Consider the following 26,499-nt stretch of genomic DNA (forward strand, 5'->3'; position numbering starts at 1 on the left):
TTATCATAAAATCTTTAATAATTATTTGATCATTACTAATCGAGAAAATATTTCCCAAATTAAGAAACAAGAAGTTATTTATTATAAACATTAAGAATAATTAATGGAAACCATACACTTATATATTTTAAAGATATTTAGTTAATTATATAATAATGTACATATATGTATATAAAATTTATAATGTGACACCATCGAGAATTCATTAATTGTAATAATCAAAATATGGAAATATTTTCGACTGACTTATTTTATCGCGTATACTTATTTTCACTAATAATAATAATTTTTAGAATACATAATATATATTTCATTTTTTCAAATAATAAGTTATAGCTTTACATCAAAAACTCATAATTAAAACCAGTGAATATTATATATTATCAAGTATTAAAAATAATATTTAGCATTAAAAAATAATCGTGGTTAATATTTCATTGTGCGTAAAACAATTTGAAAATTAACTCTCTCGTTCCTATTTGCAAATACATTTATACATTATTCCTATCGCCTGTATTTCCAGTGACTCATGAAACAAGCTCTTTATCTGTAATGTATAAACCTCGAATATATGTATGTATAGTGCACAATCATTCTCAATACTTAATCGTTGCGGAAGTTTCGAATAAAAGCTCGTGCGTAACCAATCAGGATATGATTTCAACCGCAAATTAACAGTGACAAAACGGAAAGGAGACGGGAAACCACACTGATGGGACCTAAGTTGTATATAAATACATGAATGCTGCTGTAATTATAGGAACCAGTCGTTATTAGCATTTGAATGCTGTAAGCGCATACATGCTAAAGAACTAAACAATCTAACGCCAGTTTATTTAATCTTGTTCAGCGTTTATATTTAATTTAAAATTTGAAAGAATTTGAAAGATTGGATAGTGCTTGTAATAATGGCCCCAGCACGTTTATTGCTACTGATTCTCGTGTCGATAATGTTAGTATTCGCATGTGAAGGACGGCCGTTAACATTTCCTAATAGAAACCGGGTACAGAAGTGTCCGCCAGGCTATAGGCTCGTTCGTAATGAATGCAGAAAAATTTTGACATTTACCAATTTGTAATTTACGTCACATCGTTTCTTGCACGAGGTAAGAGTATATTCGATAATATTTTTAAATTAGAAAATTTATTTTTATTTTATTGTGTATTTTCTTGTGCTGTAAAATTTATAGTTCGATTTTAAAATAAAAATATTTAAAAGAAAATATAATATTTTTATATTCAAATTATAATTATATCTTAAAATAAATCAATTAACAAATTAATAAAATAAATCGATAATTAATTATTTTCGTTTTATTTAATTATAGAATGGTGCCAGCAACATATACGCGGAATATACATTTGTCGCGCAAAGATGTCATATTTATAATAAAAAAATAATTACATCAAATTAAATTTTTTTACTATAATGCAATTAAATTTTATTGTTTATAATGACGACTTAAAATGCGTATATTCTTCTCTGCGTACATATATTTACGCAGTATCATGCATTTGAAATAATCACCTTAACAAAATTAAACAATTATTGTCTCTACAAGTCCACAAATATGCATTTCTAATTTGTATGCACCATGTAAATGTTGTATGTGGAGTATTATTTTAATAAATAAAATAATATATTAGAAAAGTAATTTTTTAAATTAATCTCTACATATATAAATAATTATATGTATGTACATATACATATATAATGTAAAATATTTATTAAGTCTATATATATAAATAATAATCAACGATAAATAAAATATTTGCCAGTAGTAGCATTAAATATTGTTTTATTATTTAATAAAAAATTTTTAATTTATATGGATTTATTGTCTCTCTCTCTTTATAATAAATATGTTAGCATTATTCTTATTGATTATTGAAATAATATTATTGACAAAAAAATACATAGTACTTAAATAAAATTCTAAATAAATTAAAAAAGACAATAATAAAAAGAGATAAAAAAGTAATGTTAATAATTGTTACACTAAATATATTAAATTATCATTAAATAAACGTAATAAAAACGTGTTATCATAATATGTATATATACTTATTAATTTTGTTTCTAAAAAAATATTTGATTATCTGTTGAACTTTTCCATGACAAATTAATTACAATATTTACGTACTTTTTAAAACATTACTTTTACATTTTGAAATATTGGTTATTAGATCAGAACTTGATATTCTCGACTGATTGCAAATATCAAAATATATTATATTTTCAATGTATTTTCTTTTTAATATCCTGCTTTTTTTACTTTTCGCAGTATATTCTGCGACAAAAAATATTAGATTAATATTGAGTAAAAGTTATTTTAAAAGTAAATCCAACAGTCAGTAATATCGTGACAATAAACATACAACGGTAATGTATCGATCAAATGAATTCGACTGTTGGTAGTATTGTGTCGTGTGCAAAAAGGCGCCAACTACGCCGCACACATACGTACACACAGCCATATTGTTCAAATGTATATGTTTAAAGAAAGGCACACACATATACCCGCTTTCCACCTATTTATTCCTATATTAGAAAAAGAAAAATTGATCTAGAATTGAATGCACGTACATATCTGATGATGATGATCATGCCAACTGCATTCTCGCTGCACTTCCAAGACAGTAGTAGGCTGTAAGGATGACGAAGACGGCAAGATTTCCAAGACGTCCTTGAAGCACACGGACACGCGAAAGCGTCGATTCCGAAATCACGATATTAACGCACACGATAGCGTTTTTACTTTAAAGTAATAAACAATCGCGAGAAAATGCGGAGCGATCCGGCGAGAGACTTGCCCGGCTTATTTGTTTCCTTTATATTTCGTGCAATAGCGATCGCGCGCGATATCTGATACGTTCACGATGAACATACGACACCGCGGAAGACACTCGCGATACTCTATTACGCGAGGTTCGCTTTGAAATAGTAATACTCGCGAAAAAATACGGAGCGAGCCAAAGACGATCCGGGCGTCGCGACGCGAAGCGTTAGATTGAAGGACAACATGGCGGCTCGTGATGCATGAAACGCGATAGACGCGGCCGGCCTATTTGTCGCGTTCATATTTCGTACAATAGCAATCGCGCGCGGTAGCTAATACGATTACGACGGACACACGACATTACGGAAGACACTCGCGATAGTCTTTACCGCCTCCGATTCTCTTTTCGACAATAATAAGGCGAGAAATACGGACGAGCGACTTTAACGCGACTTGAACGTACACTTGATGCGTCGCTTCTAGCGATCGACCGCGATCTAACTAGTGGCGCGACTTTTCAAACGGCTTGAGGATAAAACTCGAGATATTGAAGTAAATACTATAAATTGTCTAAACAGCGAATCAAGCGTGATACTTTGTTTAATTCTATAGAATTTTGGAGAATTAATATTAATGTATATCGAAATGTATGTAGGTAGAAATAAAATTCAAGGCGAACTGATATTTGAGGCGCGGATTTTTCGCGCATGAAATATTCTGGACTATTAGCGCTATCTATAGGGAAAATGGGTCAATTATTTGGTCAAAAAATCATTCGGTAAATGAACCTTTCATTACTAACCTATATGTATATCTAACCTAATAATACTATATTAGGTTAATTTGTAAACTCGTTGATATTAATTAGCAAATCTGTGATTTTATTTCACCAAGTGGTATTAATAAATCGTATGAATTTTTCTACAAATTCTTATTCCACTTGTACTTTACGTAAGTGTATCTGCATCATTGGATAGATGAGATTTTCCACAGATTATTACCTTGAAGTATAATGTTATGAAAACTAATTCTCAGGTTAAGTTGATTTTATATGCAAATTTAAACGCCTACTTCATCCACACATTCACATACACACATACAAATTGCTCTTTTAGTATTGAAAAAAATTTGCTTATTCTCTTCATTACATTCTATATCATAGTTGCGACATGTAATAATAAAAAGTTATGACTTTTTTTGTGTGGCTACTTTGAAAAATCTTTCGTAATGCCTATAATAATACTAATCTATTATAAATATCAATAAGACGTTACCAAGCATGAAAGAAACTTTCATGTACATTCTTTCATTCTGATAAGATTGATATCGATAAACATTCTATGATAAATTAAAAACAGGAGTGCCAAAAAGAATGTCCACTTTTTTTTTCTTTAACTTATTTCAATTAGAATTTCAAACCCTTGTGGAATTTATTTTTCTTTTAAGAACTGTAACATACAATGTAAAGACTTTTATTGTTAGATTTAAAGAACACATGTCAAAAAAATATATACAATAAATATGTGTGTATGTGTGTGATCGAAATACAAATGATAAATGAATAATAGAATAGCAAAATAAATCTTTATTATTTTTAGATCGCGGCCGTCTTTTATTCGGACCTCTTCACGAATTTGCAGAATAGGATTTCCCGGATTATGCAAGAGAGAAAGACGCGCAATACGTTATCTGTATATCGTGCTTTTTCATGCAGTTTTATTGCGATGGAGAATCAACGCCGATCAGTAATGTTAGGCGAAAAAGTCACGCCGCTTATCTCCACAGCAATGCTTCGTGCGAGCGCACTCGTGGTGCGCACGCGTGTGCGTGTGAGTCAAGAAATACGCGCGAGACGTGTTCGTCTCATCAGTCGTGGCGCGGGCACTTGGAACGCACAGGTGTACCGCTCAGAACAAGTGCTTGTCGCGCAAGGAAACTTGGAAGCTCAGTACGAAGAAACGAAAAGAGAGAGCAAACAAATCAATAGATCAATCGAAAAGAATCGGATAATAATCGTCGACATCGACGCTTTGTGTGCTTGTATAATAGAAACTGTGTAGAAACGTATTACTTACGGACAAAAATGCAATTTGACGTATCGTTTGACAATCAGCTGTTTCACTTTGGCGTAAGAACATTCGTCTTTGCAATTGTTTGCTGCGGATTCATCGTGGGACAAGTTAGCAGTCAATATCATGGCAATCCTGATCACATAGTCTTTCCTGGACCAATCGGCTCGAGATCGAGGGCCCTTGATAATGAACCCGCGAAGAGATCTGCGGATGACAGCGATACGTTGGTAAATTGGTACACATTGATTCTTGTTATGTCACATTAAATTAATTTGAGTCATTCGAAATATAAGTTAGATTAAGTTTATCAGATTAGATTAAATTTATCATAAATATCACTTTATCTCTAGTTTGAAATCAGTCACGACGTACGGAAAAGGAAATTTAATAGTTTCACAGATAATAATCTGTTTAAAATCGATAATTATTTCATTGAAAAAAATGTAAAATATCTAATTGTCCGCACTTTATATTTTAGATACATTCAATTAGTTTTGTAAAGACGTAAAGAAATTAAAAATTAAAACAAGGCAATTGAATTAAAATGATGTACGATGCACGTTGCAACACCTTCGTTTCCAAGAATTACTTTCTGCAAAGGCCGAAATGACGTCGAAGGCCGAATTTGCCAATGTCGAGGATATTTTCCAATGAAATAATCGCAACACGCGTGCAATCGACACGCTTATAATTCGCGGCACGATGTGAAACCGATCGTACATCATCTCACCTTGCATGCAATTGTGTAAATACCTAATCGACTAGTTCGTGATCGATATCAATAACTCTATCTATATTTTACGATACGCGATGCTGCTAGAAAGAATTAATTTGCAAAATAATAAATAATCCGGATGGAAGAGAGAGAGGAAATATAGACGTGTAAAAATACAACGCGTAAGATAATGAATTCGCGTGCAACTGAAAAAATAACTGAGTAAGCGAGTCGGCTGCTTAGAAGAGAAATCTTTATGTCAACATAGTTATTAGTCTGTATAGTTATTAGCTTGATAATTATTATAATATCTCGCCGCCGCGACTGAGTCAGTAGTGAAATCGAGAATGCTCAATAAAACATAACGGCGCCTAAGCGCTGAATGTAAGACCTTGCTTCCTGGCAAGGTCGTAACCAGTGCTATCCCAAGAGAAAAAACTATACGTGGTCGTTATCGTAAAGTTGTTCATTTCAGATTTTATTTCAAGGTTGTCGATACCTGCGAGTTCGACGAGAGCCGATAAACTCAGAGAACAGAGATTCAGAATTTCTCGCGATTTCTTGTATCAAAAAGGATTATTATTCCCTAGAAAATATTGTCTCCGATACGCGAAATATTTTTCGATTATGCAAATCGTATCATACGTATCGTATCAAATCTCATAAGCCTGCGTTTCGTGTACTTAAAACGTAAAAAACGCGTGAGATATTTGTTGTTAATGATAGATTAATATAATATGCGAATATAGTGAACTTTTGAGTCAGCTCGCTAGACAGCTATGTTATCATTATTTTTTTTTCTACGTGGTATATAATAGCGATCCGACCTGTTTGAGAACCTGTTTCAATCATGATATCGGAGCTAATGATTTTTCGCACCCATTCAAAGCAGCTATCAATGACTAATAACATAACTATGCAATGTTCAAAACTTACTATACTTTCTACTATACTTTCCACTATACATCTACAGATATTTATCAATGTGAAGTATGTGGATTTAATGATTATATATCGAAAATTTAATAATTGTTAAGCTAGTTGAAACTAAAGAACTATTCGACAAATAAGCTATATAACAAAATTGCTTGTAGATTATGCAATATAGATTAAAATTGCATCTTTTCCATTTTTATTTCAACATTCTTCATTGTAATTTCATTATAAAAAAATCAAGATTATTATTTATATATATTATTTTCAAAGTAACACAAATACATATTAAAACTTATTTCATTTTAAATGCAGTGAAAAAATCGATTTTCCTCAAAAAATAAAATTTTTGTGTAATATATGGATCATTGACCGCTATGCATTTATCCAAGATAATTTTCTCCTTAGTCACACAAGTATCCGCGATTGAACAGGATGATTCACAATTTGCGGGAATATCCCAATCGAAGAATTTAATTTTATGTTTACCTTTTAAATTAATATTTATGAGATTGCGGAAAGAAATAGTCGATTATTTTAGTACGCATATGATCCATTAAAATTTATTGTTTCTCTATTTCTCTGATCTCAACCATTTATCATGTCACGCGCACAGAATTAAAATAAACTTGAGAAATTTTCATTTTAAATTTATCTTTTCTTACGCAATTAAATTTTCCGGAATTACTGATACAGGAAAAAACGCATCAATGCTTCAGATTAATAAAACAACTAGTAGTTTGTCTCTTAAAAAGTTTTGTAAATATAGTATAATCAAACATTATTTTTCATATCGATAGCAATACTGAATATTAAATTTCCCACGACATGTATTAGCATAAAAAACTCGTCGATTACAGATTAATAAAATAATTTTCAATAATTTTTAATGTTAAAATAAATGCTAGAAAATCAAAAGTTTTTGTCCTTAGTCACATCGACAATCACGCTTATGATTTTTTCGTTATCGGATTTTGATTAGATTATTGGTGACTAAGATATTATATATAGGGAATAACATTTATACAATATATGTACATGTAACTTATCTTGTAAAAATATTTTATTTTCAGATACCGCTCGATTTAGCCATTAGATTAAATTTCATAGAATCATCGGACGAGTTTTTGCAGCTTCTCAAAGGTGTTCCACAAAAAGAATCTACATTAAGCAGTAAGTTCAATTCACTCAAAGTTACTTATTATTATGTATCAATAATAAATAATAATCTTGAAAAATTAATTGTATTGTAAAAGTATAGAACAAATTAGGATCTACTTGATGCAAATTCTATATTATATAAAAGTACCAAAAAATAAATTAAAAATAATAAATAAAAAAATATCGAAATTAAAATTTATTATCACAATTTATTGTTACAAAAACTAGAAAATATATCACTGTGCAATCATAATATTTCGAAAATATATTGATATTATCAATTACGTCTGTTTTTTTCATAATATCACGTAATCAATATCCGCAATTGAATGCAAGTATAGTATCGTAGAAAAAAAATAATCGTTTATCGAAATGCAAATAAAATCACTGTGCGCGATCGTGATAAAATCAATATTTTCCATCTAACAAGCAGAAACAAATTATTTGCGGCGGTATGCCTTAATTACTCTACTCTTTACACAAACGTGCAGTTATCAATGTATACCGAGATCATCTTGTAAATTAACGTGGATCATATGCGTTCTTACTTTCGATGCAGTGCTATAAGCCTTTAAAAAAATGTATGTTACCAATTCTTACGATCGTAAAATATGTTTTAAGATTTTGTAAGTTTTAAATGACTTTTCCATTAACGCAAGATATATTGATACTTCTTCTATTGTAATGAATACAAATTCGCCGAAGCGTGTCCCCGGTCAATTAATTCCCGCCTGATAATACTGTAATTATAGACACAAATGCCATTCAGTCGCGCAAACTTGTGTAGGTTTATTCTATATCTGCTATTTTTTTGTGTAATAGATTCACACATTTTGTTCAACTTCTGTATAAACGATCTTGTGAATTTTATACATGACATTCAAAAGTGGTTTTTTATTCGGATAGTCGAAAATCAATTTATTTTTCACGTAACGCACGCAAGATTGTACGTTGAAATTCTTTTGCATCTCAGCTTCGAAAGTTTTCAGATAGTTTTCGCGATCATTTGAAAAATTTAAGGGTTGCATATAACCACCGAAATAGTTCGTGTCCATTATTAATGTATTGCTAACTTGAATTGCCTCTTCTAGACTTGGCAATTTACTGTTTTGCATTTCATGTGCATTTGAATGACTGGCGGAACGAATATTTTCCTGCATGCATTTTTTGACAATTTTCGGGGATCCATTATCGATTAAAAGCGAATACGCGATTTGTAATCTGCATTTTCGTTCCCAATTTTTCCTTTTCCAGATTTTTGAGCAATGATATAAAAATAAAGAATCTAAAATTTAATATTTTTTAAAATTATATATATAGTTTAGTATGTTTTAATTATATAAATTTGCTTTAATCATCTGTCTAACATTTATTATAGATAAAGCATTATTTATTTAAAAATAATTTTTGTGAGCCTATAATTTAATTTTATTAATAGAGCTCTTGTTAAAAATATTTTTTAATTTTAAATATGCTTTAATTAGTTTTCATATAATTATCATTGTTTTGTATTTGATTTTTTGATGTGATAAAATATTATCTATTTCGAAAGTGTTTTTTCTTTAAATCGATTTCTAATGCTACCTTTTCATATATTTATACTCATAATATATCTATTCTACTTTCGTGTATGTTTTATATATTTACCTTCTCGTATATTTAGCCGTGAAAATTTTATTGTTCCATTTGCCTCCAGGTACTTAGTCGTACCAGTTTCAACAATAACAGGTCCATCTCCTTGACCACACTCTCTGTTGATGACTCTGACGGTTGGTGCCATTTCCTCTTTCAATTCTGTCCTATTAATGTTCTGTATCTTCTCGACGATAGCCTCAGACGTAATCTCGGGCTCGAAAAGATTACAGAGATCGTTCTTGTTAAGATCATAACTCTTATCATCCATCTCGGCGATTGCTTTTGCACTAACTTCATTTTGATTTGCGTTAATATTTGCATCCACGTCATCACAAACTGTCATCATTGTCAGCTTGTTCTTCACAATATTTAATGTGTCATAGCCATCCTTATGTACGGAAGTTGCATCGTTTTCATTATTTTCCCGATTAAAATCTATTGCGATAAAATCTATCTCATAGTTCATTGACATTTCACAATCAGTCTCGTGTGAACAGCGAGTTAGTTCTTTACGAGAACAATTGCACGTGTGGGTTTTACACTTATTGTTAGCGTTTTGATCTAAAGATTCTCTCAACCTACGCAAAAAGTCAAATCGTCTTTATTTAATAAAAAAAGTGTTACATTTTTAAATTAATTAAACGTGTTAAATATAACTTAATAGATTGATTATCGTATATATAAATTTAATTTTTAGAAAGAGGTATGATTTCATGAATATAAATATAAGATGCAATGTGATGAGATATACAGTATAATTAATTTATCGTTTTAATGTTCTCACCTATTTGATTGTTTCTCCTCAGCGATGATGTCCGAAATTGGCATAATATCGTGAAACTTATGAAAGGATTCTGTTTTACGGGACGTAATAAAAGTAGCTACATTTCTCTTTCCTGTGATCTTGTTTCCAAACCATTTGAGCACCACACGCTTTGCAAGATGATCCTTGAAACCTGGAATCATTCCATCGGCCAACATGAAATAATGATTGGCAATTGAAATCGCTTGAGCATGTTCGTTGGTCATCTTCACATTCGAAAAGAATAATGCGACTGTCTACAAAAAATTTAATATCGATTTAATATTGCTTAACTTTGCTTTAATCATTCGACAAACTGTGTTTACACTACTTGTTGTGTACTGTATCGTCGTTAGACTAGATACTGTTTTGTTGACATTACCTTATATATCCGAATAATAACATGAAATGTTTATATACAAAAAAAAAGAAGAAAAAATTTAACGCTTGAAAATTAATGTCCAAATTGTCAAAACTTTCTACTCCTTACAATATCTTTTATATGTATAACGCTAATCTTAGACTGTTGTATCTATCACTGAAAAAAAATTTGTTAACTTGACTAAATCGTTCAACTAAATATTATTTTGTTAATTGAACATATAAATATAAGATAACATATAAAACTAAATGCATATAATGCATATAAATATGAAAATACAAAAATACATATAAATATAAAAGAACATATAAAAATAAAAATTTAAATTAAATGTTACATATTAAATCTAACAAAACGTGTATTTGACTTAAATACTAAAATATATGTTCACAATTAAAATAGTAATTTAGTCAAGTTAATAATTTTTTTTCCAGTGTACGACTAGTATAATGAAATTGTTTTCAACTAGATTTGACAGAATATAAACTAAATTTTCAAATTTTCAGGTAGATTCGGTGAAGGTGAGGAACGATCGAACGCAGAGAGACCGACACCAGCTAAATGTATGCCCGAGTTGCAACCTGTCTCTCTAAAACTGGACGACGACGATCCCTCGACGATTATCTTCCCGCCCTGCACACGGATCAAAAGATGCGGTGGATGTTGCAGTAGTTCTCTGCTCTCGTGCCAGTCAACAGCTATGGAAATTCGAAATTTCGAGGTAATCGATCGTCATCGTGTTGAAGAATACAAACAAGAACGCGCCTATTATTACAAGAAAACAATTCGAAAGAAAGCGATAATTATTATTAAACATTTTTATTCGTTTGTCTCTGTCGTCTTAAGGTGCACGTGGCGTCTATGGAACTAAATTATGCGGGTCGACGAATCATACCGTTGGAGGAGCATACTAAGTGCAAGTGCGATTGCAAAATCAAGGAGGAGGTAATTTGATGACAACCGATAATTAGCGGATAATCGGCGCCTTCCTTCTTTAAACCGGGCCGCACACTTCACGAGTTTCGCACCTCACACATCGTATATATCTCATTGTATTGTTTCTCACGCGTCATATGTACGTGAGAGCGATTTACGTCAGCTAGTCGACTGAAAAGATCACGAGCTCCTCTCGTGCTTTCAAGTATCCCAACTATGCATGAAAATACATTATAAAACACAAGTAATAGTCGAGTCGAAAGCGTGAATCATTTTCTATACATGTATCTTTATCTCGCTTATCCTTCAAATGCAAGATTAACGTTTTCATTATATGAAATATAAATAATTTATATAAAATTCAATTTTTTTAAATATGTACTTATATATATATATATATATAAGTACATATTTAAAAAAATTGAATTTTATATAAATTATTTATATTTCATATAATGAAAACGTTAATCTTGCATTTGAAGGATAATTTTGGCTTGAATACTACACTGTACACTATGCGTGTCATAAATACCTTAAAGTATTATTTTACTAAAAACATATATATATATATATATATATATATGTTTTTAGTAAAATAATACTTTAAGGTATTTATGACACGCATAGTGTACAGTGTAGTATTCAAGCCAAAATAAGCTTCGACAATTTCTTAATTTCGTTGATTACATATTACTACAATTGACGCTTCCTTGTAACGTGCGGACGCTCGTGAAGTGTGTCAATGCGTTGGACAAGCAAAATTTAATCATATTTAAGCGCGCGCGCAAAGTGTTGACATTCTTTTCGTCGATGATTCATATCGTTTTTTTTTTACCGTAGCATTGCAACGACAAACAGCATTACGAGCCGCACAATTGCAAATGCGTCTGCGACAACATCGATGAGGCGGAGAAGTGCCGAAAGAACAACGACACGAAGATCTGGAACCCGGATCTTTGCATTTGTTCGTGCAGAACTATCGAGCCCTGCAGCACCGGATATTACTTCAATCACAACACGTGCAGGTGTGAACGGACAGAATAGAGGGATCTTCTAAAGGAATATAAGGCGTCTTCCCCTTTTTCACTGCACTCTACTACTCTGTCATGACTTGTAAGCCTTGAGCGAACGCACCGATCTACTCACCGAAGTATTCTCGACTATTTCGGTTACCTATTTGATTCTGCACGAAATTTTTACAAGTCTCACACGCCTTGTATCCTATCCGTGAATCTATGCCACACGTCCTATGTTTATGCTTTCCTTCTCGCACGGAGTGTTTGCACGCAAATAAAACTACTTTCGATCTTTCTTTCTCTATGCTATTTGACGAGGCGCAAGAGCGAGATGAAACTCGCTTCTATTTGTCAAAACTTTTCTTCTAGTTACTAAAATGATGTTATAACTCATGTGATATATATTATATATACTTAATTAATACATAACATTAGAGGTGAAATGTTTTATACTTTACTAACAAGACTGACGCTTTAAATTAAATCCCTGAAAAATGACGCAAAATGACATGAAGTTAAAAAACTGAGATGAGATATGTGAATGATAATCTACACTATCCTTTCAGTTCACGCACAGTTTGATCACAAAATTATAGTATTCAACTTACAATTATTCGCAATGTAACCGTAAATATGTTCCAGATGTGGACCGATAATGTCCTCTAGACCAGTAAACAGATTTGTATCCACGAAAGGTTCGAATTACAATTTCTCTAATCGTCGGCCCGAAAACGTGCCGCCTGTGATAATCCCGTTGGACCCATCAGATCCTAGAAGAAAACACAAGGAAGATCCGGAATACAAGTGACAAAGAATTAGGACGGACGTACAGATTACAAGACTGCTAAAATGTATCCACAGTCATTTTATTAGTCTCTTTGTTACACAGACGAGACTTGTTATTAATGCGATGCCTCGGAACAGAAGAGCGAATTATTTTATATATTATTTTATACTTTCATTAGATTATCGCAATTTCATCACAATAAAAAACATGTTCTATAAATTTTCAGTATTGGTGCGTTTGCAATGCATAAAATAATATAATGAATGAGGTCTGTGACCTAGTAGTGCCAGAAATATTATTACATTTTATTTATGATTCTATATTATTAAGCTATAGCAGAATGACATAGGCTTTACTAGTTCCAAGGTGTTAAGCTATTATGTATTTACTGTTGGATAAAGATCGAGAAACATTGTGATATAATAGAAAAGAATTATTCATAAAAATATACTCTTGTCAATGTTATTTATATCATTAAGTTATTGTTCTTGTATTTATTGTTATAATGACAAAGTAAGAAATAACTGTTATTGACTCTACTTATTACACATGACAATAAATTTAAGTCTTTCACTTATATATTACATATTACTTGTTAATTAGTATTTATAGCAAAGGACACTCACAAAGTGTCTGAACAGTTTTAAGAAAATTTTAGTCATTATAACATGAAATTCTTAAGACTCCTCATTGCAGTATTAAATTATATCGAAGTGAAAAATCATACGCATACCTTTCTTGTCAAATATAAATTATTTTTTTGGAGCAACATATCAAAATCTGCAATGAGGAATCAATGTGCCTCAAGCACAAGCAATATAGGTTAAATAAAATGATCATACTAGTTACTGCTTCTCTCTATCTATAGTTATACGCTCTGTATCCGCTACAGTCTGATTCATTCCTTTCTCAGATTTTTCAGCGTTTTGCAGATAGGTGACAACATTCTTGTTAATCCGTAAGATCTCGCCATAATTCTCACTCATGGATTCAATGGATCTGGTTATGTGTTCTAAACAGGAAAAAAAAAGAATTACAGAATTGTAACAAGCAAAATTATATATTGAGAAACATGTTATAACCTCAAACCTTCATAAAGTTTTTAGTAATATATAAAACATTTCATAAAATCTCCAGTTTTCTCTCCATAGCTTCTCTTTACGAAGTACCTTTATTTTTATCTTATTCTGAATCAAACTGTCATAGAAGCCACGTGAAGAAATGTTTACATAACTCTTACCAACAGATTGCGCAATCTCTACAATAGCCGCTTCCTTCATCAACTTAAATCGTTTCTTTTGCTGTTCTGTCATATCGTATGACATGTTGACTTGCATGTATATTGTATACTAATCAATCCGTAACAATTTTATAAAATTTGTATGTAAATTTGTACGAAAAGTATACCGCTTACATTTGTCTCTCGCTCGCAAAAAGGCGCGAAAACGATCATCACTGCTCAGCCATAATATACTACGTTAGTCAAGTACATGCTTATATAAATATTAATTCTGATTTATCAATGACAATAATTAATTATCTTAGATTGATAAAAAATAATAATTAATTAATTGTTTGTTATCGTTCTAAGATTATTAATTATTGTCGTTGATAAATCAGAATTAATTCTTATACAAGCATGCATTTGATCAACGTAGTACAGTACGGCTGAGCAGTGTTAACGGTTTTCGCGCCATTTGCATTTTTACGGCTGACTGAGAGGCACAAATGTAAGCGGTATACTTTTCGTACAAATTTACTTATAAACTTGATAAGACGATCACGGATCGATTGGTATGCGATGTACACGCAGATTAACATGTCGTATGATGTAACAGAACAGCAAAAGAAACGGTTACAGTTGAAGGAAATGGCTATTGTAGATGTTGCATCTTGGTAAGAAAGAATTATGTAAGCATTTATTTATGTGGCTCCTACGACAGTTTGATTTAGAATAATAGGATTACAATAAATACACGAAAGAGAAGCTATAGAAAAAAAAAAAACTGGATTTTATGAAATAAATATGCATATTACTGAAAACTTTCTTTTGTGAGGTTATAACTTTTTTCAATATATAATTATGCATGTTGAAATTCTGTAATTTTCTCTATTTTCTGTTTAGAACACAACCAAATGTATTGAAGAGAGATCTTACTATAATTCTTACAAATTAACAAGAATGTTGTCACCTATCTGCAAAACATAAAAGAATAGATTTATTCTGAAGAAGAAAAAGTTGTGTTTTTGACACAACTAGTATTATCCTTATTATATAAAAGTGAAGAATCTAATCTTCCTTTCTCTCTCTTTTTATTCAACAGATGTATATTGTGTGAGTATCATTTTTCTCCTCCAATATTGTTTATATTTATGAACGTTCTTGTGCAATCGGGCAAATATAGTAGCAATGGATATTTAAAAAATTTAGATAATAATACATACAGTTTTCATTATATGTATAATTTAATTTAGATGAGAAATACACAGAAATATAACATAGCTTTTATAATTAAATATAAAAATTACATTTTAATTACCGCTAGTCTTTGTGCGATTAAAAAGTCTTTAATGAAATTTTATCGTATAAATTAGAAAATATATTTCAAAACAATGATTTACCAAAACAGTTACCTGATGAGTTCCTATTCTTTCCTTCGTATCATCTCTAGAATCACTAGATGGCATATACTACTCAAAAAGATGATTAATTTATTTATAATTTTTATGCGTAAAATAATAAGCATATAAAATTTAATTGCGTGACATTACTTTGCTATATTAAACAGATTTTGGTAAAAATTATTATTCCTTTTATTGTAATTTGTCTTTATTGAATATTTCTATTTTGAACTTTCCTTTTTTATATAGATATCTTAATATTTTTATATGAGAATATATTGTATTAGTAAAAGAGATATTAATTAAAAGACTTTCTACATTTTTAATGTTTGAAAAAAATGAAAAAAGTCAGTAATATACTATGTACATTGCATTATTATATTTAAATATATTTAAATTTAATATAATATATAATATTTAAATTATTTTTTGTGATATTCTTTATTTTTCGCTATATGAAAAATAATATTTACCATATATTAACCATATTGAAGTGTCGAAATTAAATTACTACTTTCTCTCTGTGATTATTTGTAGCATCTTCAAAATTTTACAGAAGCTGAAGAAGATTGAATTGGTCGACATAAGTCTATAAACAATTAATTGGCAATTTTGTAATTAGAGACTTTACAACTGACATGCTGTGCTTACGCTGATTACAGGATTGAATTTCAGGTATTTTTACCACGTATAATTGATTCATATAAGAAACTAAATTCGTTTGTACACTTATCGTTCATGATTTAATAAGTGTACAAACGAATTTGATTTCTTCATTTACAATTATATCTTAGCATAATTATATAGGTACAAGTTGCTCTTTGAAAATTTAAATTAATTATATTCGCATTTAGAATTCAATGTATCCCACGATTGTTATCTCGTGCCGGAAAGAGTCTTTATTTATTAACAGAAAAAAAGAGAAATTATTTTTTATTTTAAAATATCGATTATATTAAATTGATATTAGTATTAAATTGTTAAGAGTCCATATTTTTAAATGTAATTCTATCAAATAGCACTTGATACGCAATCATTTATTAACAATTATATATATATACATTTATATATTAACAATTATATATATAATTATATATTAAAAAGATTTTGATATATAGAAATCATTGTTTTTTTTTGTAATTTTTCAATATATATATAACTGTGTCTTTATGAAATATTTTTATCTTCAACTTTTCTTATATAGATATCTTAATATTTTTATGTCCGAGAACATATTTGTATTAATAAAAGAGATATTTTATATTAATAAGAATTATACATTTTTAAGATTTGAAGAAAACGGAAAAATCAGTAATGCAATATGTATCACTGTATTATTATATAAAATATTTAAATTATTTTTTTGTGATATTCTTTATTTTCCGCCATATAAAAATAATTTATTATATATATAAATAATAAATTATTCTTTTATATGGCGAAAAATAAAGAATATAACAAAAAATGATTATATATATATAAAATATAAAACGGCTTTATGTTAAATACAGGAGTCCAACAAATTCGAGCGACTTCGAGAGAGCGGACGGTCGAGATTCGCCGTGATACCCGCGATTAATCATCAGGAGGCTCCCTGATATACACGCGTAAAGGTTGCTGGCGAAAGGGGGAGAGAAACGGTAGCCGACTTGGCCGGTCGGCCAACCGACCTTCCGTACCACGGCGCCATTTTTTTGCGCCATCCGTTATAATTGCCAGGGCCTTGTCACTTTTGCGAGCTTTCGCAGTGAGGTACCTGAAGTGTACGTTGCCCCGTGCCGGGGTTCTCTTGCACCGAGGCGGCTTCCTCAAAGCGACCAGAGGAACGAAGGAAGGAAGGAGGGGATGGACAATGAGCGGAAGACGAAGGACCAGAAACGAGGTGAACAATGCCGACTGTCGTCGCAATTGCGATTCTTCTTCCTCTCGTCTCGGCGAAACGTTTCAAACGAGACGCCGCAACATAATGTTACATTTATTTTTATTTTGCTCCGATAAAGTTTCAAGAAGGTCTAACGTTTTATCGGTTATAAATGAGTAATAAACTATCATTTAATTTTCTAGTAAACGTCAGAAAATATCGATTGTTTCTCTAAGTATCTTAGAAAAAATATATAGATTTATGTACATACATATATATTTTAACAGTTTGAAAGATCTCTTACGATATATTAAATCTTTAATTTATTAATATTTTCGCCAATGAATTCTTTTGGTGTAAAACAATATTATTTGAATCTGTATAAATAATATATTAATTTATTATATTATTTAATATATTTATTAATATAAAATATTAACATTTATATAATTGTGGACTGATTCTCGCGTTGCAGTTTCAACGGTGCTCTCGTCGGTTCACAAAGCGGGTAACGCTTAAAATTCAAAGACGATCGACCGGCCAGTGGCGGCAAAAACTCGTGCCTTGCCTGCGTATTTTACGCCACTTTCTTGCGTGTGTACGCACGCGTGTAGATATCTCCTTCTCTTTCTCTCCTCCGTTCCCCGCGGCCTCTCCTCAAGGACTGGTGCCGCCCGCGGATGGTTCCACGACAGAGAAAGAGCCGACGACAGAAGTCCGAGAGAAGCGTAATACGGTAGCCGGTACGACGGTGGGTTTAAATCATATTAAAGCACGCCCGGGCATCTCGCGGGGCCGTAAGCCCGGATTACGGATGCGGCCCATTCTAGGCGCGAGATTCCACATACAAAGTAACTCGATCGTCTTATCCTCGGGGACGACTTGATGGAAGACGATCTTTCAGAGTCTGCTACAGCGAAAGGATTAACGCACGCGGTCTTGGTTGTCGCGAAAGTAGCTAATGTCAAACTTTTACTGCCTGCTCATATAATTATTTATTTTGTTGTAATTATTTCATATCACATAAATAATGATTTTTATATGATATCGTATACATATATAATCTCAATTTATTATACTTACGCGATCAGCTAGGTATAATATATTCGAAATGGAAAAAGAATGTAAAGTTAAATTTGAAAAGGAGTCTCGTTCCTAGAATCTTATATAAATTTAAAAAACTCGATGAATTTTTTTTTTTACGTAAGTCAAATCTATTGAAAAGAGATGTCAAGTCAGTCAAGAACGCTATAATTAATTCCATATGCGACGAACACTTATAATAATTAAAATAAAAAATGCCGCAGCGTTGAAACATGTTCGCTTTCTTCCTGCTCGATTTGAAATCTTAATTAGACGAAAGAAATTTATTGAAGACAGTAATCAACAACTATCTTCCTGTCTAAAGTAATAGCTGCGTTTCTGCAATTCATTCAATGAGATCAGTGGTCCATGAAAAGAAATATAAAATAAGAAGTAGATTATATGTTTTTGTAGCTTTAGTGTTTCTTAAAAAGAGATTGATAGAATGTTACGTGGATCATGGTATAGCAAGATAAATTGCTCGGTATAAATATAACAGCAGAAAGTGAGGCTTATACTGGTTCTTTTTCTTTTCGTGTATTGCGTAAAAAGTTGCCCTCGCCGAAATTACACCGGTATCGGCTCCCGGTTACCAGCGTACAGAAGCCATCGGGCCAATCTATCGACGGAGGGGGGCAAGAGATGAAAGACGAAGTATAAGAGATAAAGTGGTCTCTCGTGAAACGTTGTTACGAAATAACATGGGCAGTGCCGGTAGAAAATGGCGTGGGCCGTGACTGTCCGAGACCAGGTGAAACGTGTTTGTACAAGATACGAACTGATAAGCCATCACCGAGAGGCTCAACGAAAGGGTACAGGCATGCCTGATCACCGTTGCTCAAAGTCGATCGGGGAAAATAAGATGAAGCGCATAAAAAGATTTATAATTTCCTTTAAAAAAAACTTGACGTCTCTTGGCTTAAATTACATTGATATTAGATATTTATTTTTAAATTTTAATCTAATTTTAATCTTTATTTTAAGCTAATATTAATTATCTAATTAATATTTTATTTTGTTAAATAGCTAATTAATATTTTATTATTTATACAGATTAAAATATATTGTTTTACATCAAAAGGTTTTCTCAATCACACAATAAAATTTAAAGTCACTAAAGTTCGATGGATAATTAATTATTGTGTAACCAGATTTTATTTGACAAGTAGTATATGAAATTTTTTATTCAGTTGTCAATTTATCTGGCACACAATTATATCGCATCCATGTATCATAGAAACATGCATTAATTATATCAAATTTTTTTTGCAAATTATATTTAACTTATTGGATATTACAGTCCAATAATTAAGTTTAGAAAAATTATTATAAAAGATATTTAATTTCACAGATAGAGATAAATCTCAGAACTTGAGCGAGCAAATTGTAAAGCGGAAAAAAATCACATGGCACATAATGGACTCGCCAAGATGAATTGAGAAAGAACAAGGGCTGAAGAATGAGATATACAAATGGATACAGTAGCGCAACGAGAGCAAATCAATGGTTCAGCTCGGGACGAGACACGCTGTGCATATGCACGCATGTGCATTGGGGATGACCGCGCGTGATGACTTCTGAGCTATGCAGTCCACTTTTCCTCGGCACAGACGCGCGAGAAAGTCAACAGGGAAGAAGTTTCTTTCGCGAAAAAGAAACGCGAAAATCAACATAAAATTGACGTACAAATTAGTATGTAAAAAGTAAGTTCGTAAGCTAGAAGAGCCAGACACAAAGATATGTGCAACAAAATTATTTTTACATTCCTCTATTATTAATTATTTAGTATGAATAAGTATAGAGGAATTTAAAAATAATTTTGTTACATCTGATATCTGTGTTTGGCTCTTACTAATTATTTTCATATCTGAATTTGTATTTACATATCAGAACCTTTTTGATTTATTATTTTATTTTAGAAGTAAAATAAGAATACAAAATATATAGAAAAAATCTGAAATGCTACATATAAAAATATATTAAAATTATATTTTATAGAAAATAATTTTTGTTCTGTAGAAATTATTTTTCTTTATATAAAGAGAACACACAATTAATAAATATCGTTTTATATAGGATTCTGCGATTTAAAGAGAGAGACCTACGCACCCTGAAGAAGACGTAGCGAGGATAGAAAAAAAACGGTTCTCGCTGATTGTGATAAAAATTGGAAAAAGGCGTAAGACAACGAGGAGAAATACCTTAGACGAGAGTGAACAATGACACAAAGAAACCTGCAGTTTACGAACTACCCGCGTCTCGTACGCACCAGCTGTAAATTACCATGTATTCGTAAGTAATGCTCGCTTTTACTATTCTTAAGACGGCGAAATGACCGGTCTTGGTTTGTATCGTCGCGCAGGAACGAGTATAGTATAGTTACACTTGGAAATAGTATAATAGTATTTATGTCTGAATAGTAAAAAAAAAATATAAACGAGATGCACGCACACGGCAGCATCTCGAAAGACGGGCGCTCGTGTTTTGCGTCTCTGGGATATAGATTTTATTCATTTATAATTTTTATTCATTTTAATTAATTTCAAATTTTTCTAAAGATTGTGTGAGAAAGATAAGTTGCAAATAAAAAAAAGCAATTAAAAAATCTCTTTGCAACTCTGGGTTCCACAAAGAACCAGTCTTCGGGACATTTCTCTTTATTTCCTACGCGTGTTCGGATGCTGAAAAAACGGAAAGAGCGTGTCCAAGCGAATATGAATATGTATATATATGTATATATATATATATATGAATATGTATATATATGTATATATATATATATATATATGAATATGTATGTACATTTATGTTTATGTACATATATGAATATGTATGTACATTTACGATTATGTATATATATGAATATGTATGTACATTTATGATTATGTATATATATGAATATGTATGTACATTTATGTTTATGTATATATATTATATATGAATATGTATGTACATTTATGATTATGTATATATATGAATATGTACAGTTATGATTATGTATATATATGAATATGTATGTACATTTATGATTATGTATATATATAAATATGTATGTACATTTATGAATATGTATGTATATATATGAATATGTATGTACATTTATGAATATGTATGTATATATATGAATATAAAAGAATTATGAATCATATATATGAATATATATGATTCATAATTCTTTTTTTATACGCAAATACGAGTGCACCGTCAAGGTTTTTATTCGAACTACTGTTTATAACTACTTCGTTATCCCTCGTTCTCTCTCTCTCTCTCTCTTTCTGTCTCTCTATCTCTCTCGACCGGCTTCGGTATTACACGCCGATGCCGTTGACATTAATGATCCTCGCAGAATTACGAGTGTATGTCCGCGTACATTTCACCGGGCTGTTCTATGGAAAGCTACGAGACGTATTCGCGAGATAAATAAGTGGCCGTTCGCCAAAGAGATCGCCGACGCTCTTCCTTCATTTTTGTCTCGCCTCCGTCGTGTTTCTATAAGTTTCCCAATACAGCTTCATCAAATCTCGTTCCTAGTGTTGCTATACATTCGAACTTTGTGAGAATAAGTATAAGTGTATGTTTAGGGAGAATGCGCTCTGTTAAGCGCTCATCGCATCTAGTGATCAGCACTCCGTCAAGCAAGGCTCTCTTTCGGTGCGACAAAGTGAAATAGCTTTCTTCAGCATATCCTAGTAGCGTTAAATCATGTCGCATTTCTCACAACTCTCTCTTTTCTCGTATCATCTCTGATAATCTTAATCTTTTCGATAAATTAGCGCATCAGAGAGCGACATGTTTCAGAAACAAAGCTGATTTTAGACATGGAAAAAAAGAGTAATTACCATAGTTAAATATGGTTTAACTATGCTAACTATTTTTAATGTGGCAGAGAAAAAAGGAGAAGAGGAGAAGGAGAATAGGCCTCGGGGCGAAAATGATCCAAGAAAGATCGCGAGTTTCGTGGATCCGGATCTCGATGGTCGAATTCGATCATCGCATCTCGCGCGTCGGGACACGCTTCGCTCAAGTGTGCTTCTCTTCTCCCTTCCTTTCTCTTTCGAGTCTCTTCTCCTCGTCGACGCGCAACGTCTCCTCCTTTCGCTCGTAATTTCTCTTATTCTCTCTCCCTCTATCTTTCTCTCATACCTACTCTTCGTCGTTCTTGGCATCTCGTTCACTCGACGAAAACAAAAGGAGCAACTGGACTAACTTGCAGCGGGGAGAAGTACGAAGGAGAGGGAGAAGAAAAAAAAGGAACGAATCTCGGGATGAGGAGAGAAACGTAGCCGGAGGGACAAAGAGAGAAGCGAGGAATCGGAGGGTGGAAGAGAAGGGAGAGAGGAGGCAGCAAGAGAAAAAGGAGAAGCAACGCGAGGAGAGCAACAAAAGTAGCCGTGACGCTGTACAAAGTGAGCAAAGCGAACGAGCGGGGCCCGAAGGGGAAAAAGACGAGAAGATCGGCCCTTCGGGGCCGATGTAGAAGGGAATGGGGAAAGTGCAGGCGAAGAAGAGGCGAGGATGGACGAAGGGAGGAGGTGGACAGGGATGTAAGGAGGAGGCTGTTGTGCCTCGTGCGATATTCGCGTTACGTTATATATATTAACGATGTAATTTCTCGGAAATGAACGAAGAGAGATAGCGTGTATGAAAATATATCGTATCATAGAGCATAGAATTGAATTATGTTAGAAGAGAGTTGAAATTTTTAATCAAATTTCTCCGTAAATGTTCCCAAGAAATTATTAATTAAAAACATTTAAAAGAGATATTCATAGAAAGAGACAATATAATTTTATTTTAATTTATATATAAAATTTTATCAATTTACAGAAGGAGAGAGAAAGAGAGATGTTTCCCGGATACTTCCTCTGTTCAATAGCATAATATTGTTTCCGCTTTCGCGTGGCACAAAGAATTTTTCCGCGAACTTCACGTTCGTCATTGAGTAGCTTCGAGGAATCCTCGATGAATCCTCGTACTACGGCGAACGGGTTCATACGCGACTTTTGAAAGAGAGAGAACGCAACGAGGATGTCCCAATCAGGGATAAAAAGCAGCCGCATAATTGATCTCGCTTCTTGAATCTGGGTTAAAGACCGAGGAGCATATTTATCTCAATGAAACTTACATATCAGTTGATATATCTTCGAATGAAAAGTCTTTTTCAATGATAATTATATAATCTAAATATATATTTTAATGTATATTGATTTAAAAATTTTCTTGCGTATTCTTTATCTAACGAAGTGTAAATCAAGCCAAATTCAAAAGTAAGATTCTCGCAACAAAGAATGTGTGATGGTATGCGAGATTTAATTAATAACTCTTCTCGTCTCTCTTTAAAAAAACGAACACAATTAATTACTGCTTGCACCCTTTATTTACGTTACCGCTTATTAGCGCTACCGCTGCAGCAGCTTCAACGATAAACCATCTGGGCGCGTTTGGATTCTTTTTTTCCCTTGATGGTTGTCACTTATAATTACTGAAAATTTTACGCATTGCAGAAAATTCGAAGTAATTAGCTTCAAGTATATCACCCATTTTTTTGAAAGAAAAAACATTTTTTGACATTTATGATATAATAACGTTTGAAAAATAAATATCTTTGTTATTTTAACAGATTCACTAAGATCATTATAAGATGTAATGACATGGAACTTGTTTTACAGAACAGAATCCACACAACACAATGAAAGTCGCTTCGCTCATTGTCGATCGATACGCTCCTGGATGAGGAGAGAGGCGAAGAGGAGGAAAGAAGAGAGGAAGAAATAAAAAGACAGAACTGGCAAAAGAGGCAAAACCGCGTTATGTTACTCTCTACCTCTGTCGCTCTCGTCCCATCGTCCGTCCGTCCTGCTCTTCTCGTCGTATGTTGGTGCTCGGCGTTGCTTCTACTGCACGATGCAGTAATGTATAGTACGGTAAGACATAGTACGATAGCGTATACTTCTCTCGCGCACGAATGCAATCATCATAGGACACAGCATCCCGCAGCATTTTTCCCCGGAACTTATAGATCTCCGTATGATGACGAATCACTATATGAAATTACTTAGATTCTTCCCGTTTAATGAATACACATTAATGTTTCACTTAAAATTTTTATTTTAGGAGATTACTATTTATTTCTGTTTGCCGCGACACATTTAAAAAAAATATTTGGGATTTCGAAACAACAGATAAATCTTTCCGGAGGAATCTAAGATATTCAAACGTTGAGTTGTTTTGCAAATGAGCCGGCAGCTCGATCAATCTCATCACGTTGGCGTGTCCTGCGTGACGCAGGCAGGTACAGCGATGAGCCGTGACTATAAGCTGATAACCGGCGGATGTGTCCACGATCCCCCTCTGGCAAGGGTCAAGCATGCTTTGTCAACGATTCGCGCGCATTTACTAATCTATGCCAATCTATGCAACTGTCACCTGCAGACACGCGGCTAATTCTCTATCCGTTGAATACGTTAATCAAAGTCCCATTACGTGTAGCGCGACCATTTCAATGAATGTGCAATCTTTTTTACTTTTAGTCTTATTTATTTATTCAAAATTATTCGAAATAATCTCTGTTACTTTAAACGTCGTGCAACAGGAAACAAGTACAAACAGCTACGTACAGAATACACCATATAACCGGAAAAGGAATAATTTTTCGTATAATAAACGCAAAAACAAGATTTCGACCGTATCATGTTTCCTCTAGAAGTACCGTATATATGCGCTTTTTCGTACATATATTTCGTATATTTGTGATATTGCTTCGTACAATTCTCTGCCTATATAATCCAGATAAAATAATAATAATAGACGGCAGATTTATTTTCCGTAACAAAATATATATTTTTGCCGCGTGCGTCCATCGCGAGCGAAGATTTATTTCATAATCCACCGTAGCGTGGCCGTATATGGCCACTTTATTCCTTTAGTCCGTAGGTAATATGAAATATGGTAATTGGCGTCACCGTAGGGGGATCGAAACGGTTGATTTAAATTGCCTAATTGTAAGTTCCTCCCGCGTTCCACGTCTTCTGGGCAGAGTTGATCGGTAGTTGTGTTCTCCGGTAGCAACCGCACGTAATAGCATTCGGAAGACATGGGCAAAAAGAAGTCAAAAAAGTAAAAAACAGAGAGAGAGAGAGAGAGATATGGGGGAAGGAGAAGAACGAAAAAGAAGAGAAGAGCAGCAGCTCAGAGAAAAAGAAGATCGAAAAAAAGTCACATGAGAGGAGGAGGAGGAGGAGGAGGAGGAAAGGGGGGAATGCGAGAGGCTTACGACTTAAGAAGAAGAGGAAAAGGAAGGGGAGGGAACAAAGCGGGACATCAGAAGAGATTAAAATCATCGAATCTTTTTTTTTTGCTATAGGCACCCTCGTCCTCCTCTCTGGCTGATCCGCGAGCTATTTATAATACATCTATTAAAATGAGAAAACGTTATAATATAATTTATTTTTTCCAAAATAAGCAAATAAATCAACTTTCTTTTTAATTGCCCTCTGCAATTTTTTTTCTCTACGTTAAATGCAACAAAATATTCTTGCAAACAGTCCATACTATCCGTAACTCAATCTCTCTCTGTCTGAGCGAAACAAAATCCTTCCGCAGCTTATCTGCGACTTTATAGTGCGAATGAAAAATTTTTTTAAAGCGTCGAGAGGTATTACTTAATTTATTTCACACGTTTTTATGATATCTCGCATTTAAAGTAATGTACAAT

The 26,499-nt window shown here is 32.5% G+C and overlaps 3 protein-coding genes and 1 long non-coding RNA gene across 5 annotated transcripts; 2 read left to right on the forward strand and 2 right to left on the reverse strand.

Annotated features, from left to right (window-relative positions):
* The first annotated feature begins 4,379 nt into the window (after nt 1–4,379).
* On the forward strand, nt 4,380–13,667 carry Pvf1 (PDGF- and VEGF-related factor 1). Of its 2 annotated transcripts, none has more exons than XR_014425930.1 (6): nt 4,380–5,079; nt 7,574–7,673; nt 10,987–11,201; nt 11,327–11,425; nt 12,257–12,529; nt 13,075–13,126. XR_014425930.1 is itself a non-coding variant. In XM_083044635.1 (6 exons), exons 1-6 carry the CDS (start codon nt 4,864–4,866, stop codon nt 13,238–13,240), a joined length of 981 nt encoding a protein of 326 aa, XP_082900761.1. In that variant the 5' UTR covers nt 4,382–4,863; the 3' UTR covers nt 13,241–13,667. The 2 variants fall into 2 exon arrangements, 1 of the variants encoding a protein (XP_082900761.1); XM_083044635.1 differs by having other exon boundaries at nt 4,382–5,079; nt 12,257–12,441; nt 13,075–13,667.
* On the reverse strand, nt 8,267–10,325 carry LOC145939958 (uncharacterized). The gene is made up of 3 exons (XM_083044633.1): nt 10,081–10,325; nt 9,309–9,874; nt 8,267–8,946 (listed from the first exon to the last, which is right to left on the reverse strand). The coding sequence occupies exons 1-3, from the start codon at nt 10,323–10,325 to the stop codon at nt 8,486–8,488; spliced, it is 1,272 nt and encodes a 423-aa protein (XP_082900759.1). The 3' UTR covers nt 8,267–8,485.
* Nucleotides 13,278–14,678, reverse strand: LOC145939968 (uncharacterized). Its single transcript, XR_014425931.1, has 2 exons — nt 14,460–14,678; nt 13,278–14,231 (listed from the first exon to the last, which is right to left on the reverse strand). It is a non-coding gene; the product is annotated as an uncharacterized LOC145939968 (long non-coding RNA).
* Nucleotides 14,679–17,681: 3,003 nt separating this feature from the next.
* Nucleotides 17,682–24,479, forward strand: LOC145939610 (uncharacterized). The gene is made up of 5 exons (XM_083044061.1): nt 17,682–17,723; nt 18,178–18,453; nt 20,137–20,488; nt 20,862–21,077; nt 24,455–24,479. The coding sequence occupies exons 1-3, from the start codon at nt 17,694–17,696 to the stop codon at nt 20,158–20,160; spliced, it is 330 nt and encodes a 109-aa protein (XP_082900187.1). The 5' UTR covers nt 17,682–17,693; the 3' UTR covers nt 20,161–20,488; nt 20,862–21,077; nt 24,455–24,479.
* The last annotated feature ends 2,020 nt before the right edge of the window (nt 24,480–26,499 follow it).

Source organism: Prenolepis imparis, unplaced genomic scaffold, assembly GCF_030444845.1.
Source record: "Prenolepis imparis isolate NDT839.2.m4 unplaced genomic scaffold, iyPreImpa1.0 SCAF_8, whole genome shotgun sequence".
NCBI classification, from domain to species: domain Eukaryota; kingdom Metazoa; phylum Arthropoda; class Insecta; order Hymenoptera; family Formicidae; genus Prenolepis; species Prenolepis imparis.

Bases quoted from the DNA above. Each gene is read 5' to 3' on its own strand.
- LOC145939610 (XM_083044061.1), top strand. From the start codon at position 17,694: ATGAGCGGAAGACGAAGGACCAGAAACGAG. The intron at 17,724-18,177 runs GTGAACAATGCC...CTCGCGTTGCAG, and splicing joins GACGAAGGACCAGAAACGAG to TTTCAACGGTGCTCTCGTCG. The intron at 18,454-20,136 runs GTGGGTTTAAAT...TTAATTTCACAG, and splicing joins ATACGGTAGCCGGTACGACG to ATAGAGATAAATCTCAGAAC.
- LOC145939958 (XM_083044633.1), bottom strand. From the start codon at position 10,325: ATGACCAACGAACATGCTCAAGCGATTTCAATTGCCAATCATTATTTC. The intron at 9,875-10,080 runs GTGAGAACATTA...CTTTTTGCGTAG, and splicing joins GAGGAGAAACAATCAAATAG to GTTGAGAGAATCTTTAGATC. The intron at 8,947-9,308 runs GTAAATATATAA...ATTAAATTTTAG, and splicing joins ACGGCTAAATATACGAGAAG to ATTCTTTATTTTTATATCAT.
- Pvf1 (XM_083044635.1), top strand. From the start codon at position 4,864: ATGCAATTTGACGTATCGTTTGACAATCAGCTGTTTCACTTTGGCGTA. The intron at 11,202-11,326 runs GTAATCGATCGT...TGTCGTCTTAAG, and splicing joins TGGAAATTCGAAATTTCGAG to GTGCACGTGGCGTCTATGGA. The intron at 11,426-12,256 runs GTAATTTGATGA...TTTTTACCGTAG, and splicing joins ATTGCAAAATCAAGGAGGAG to CATTGCAACGACAAACAGCA.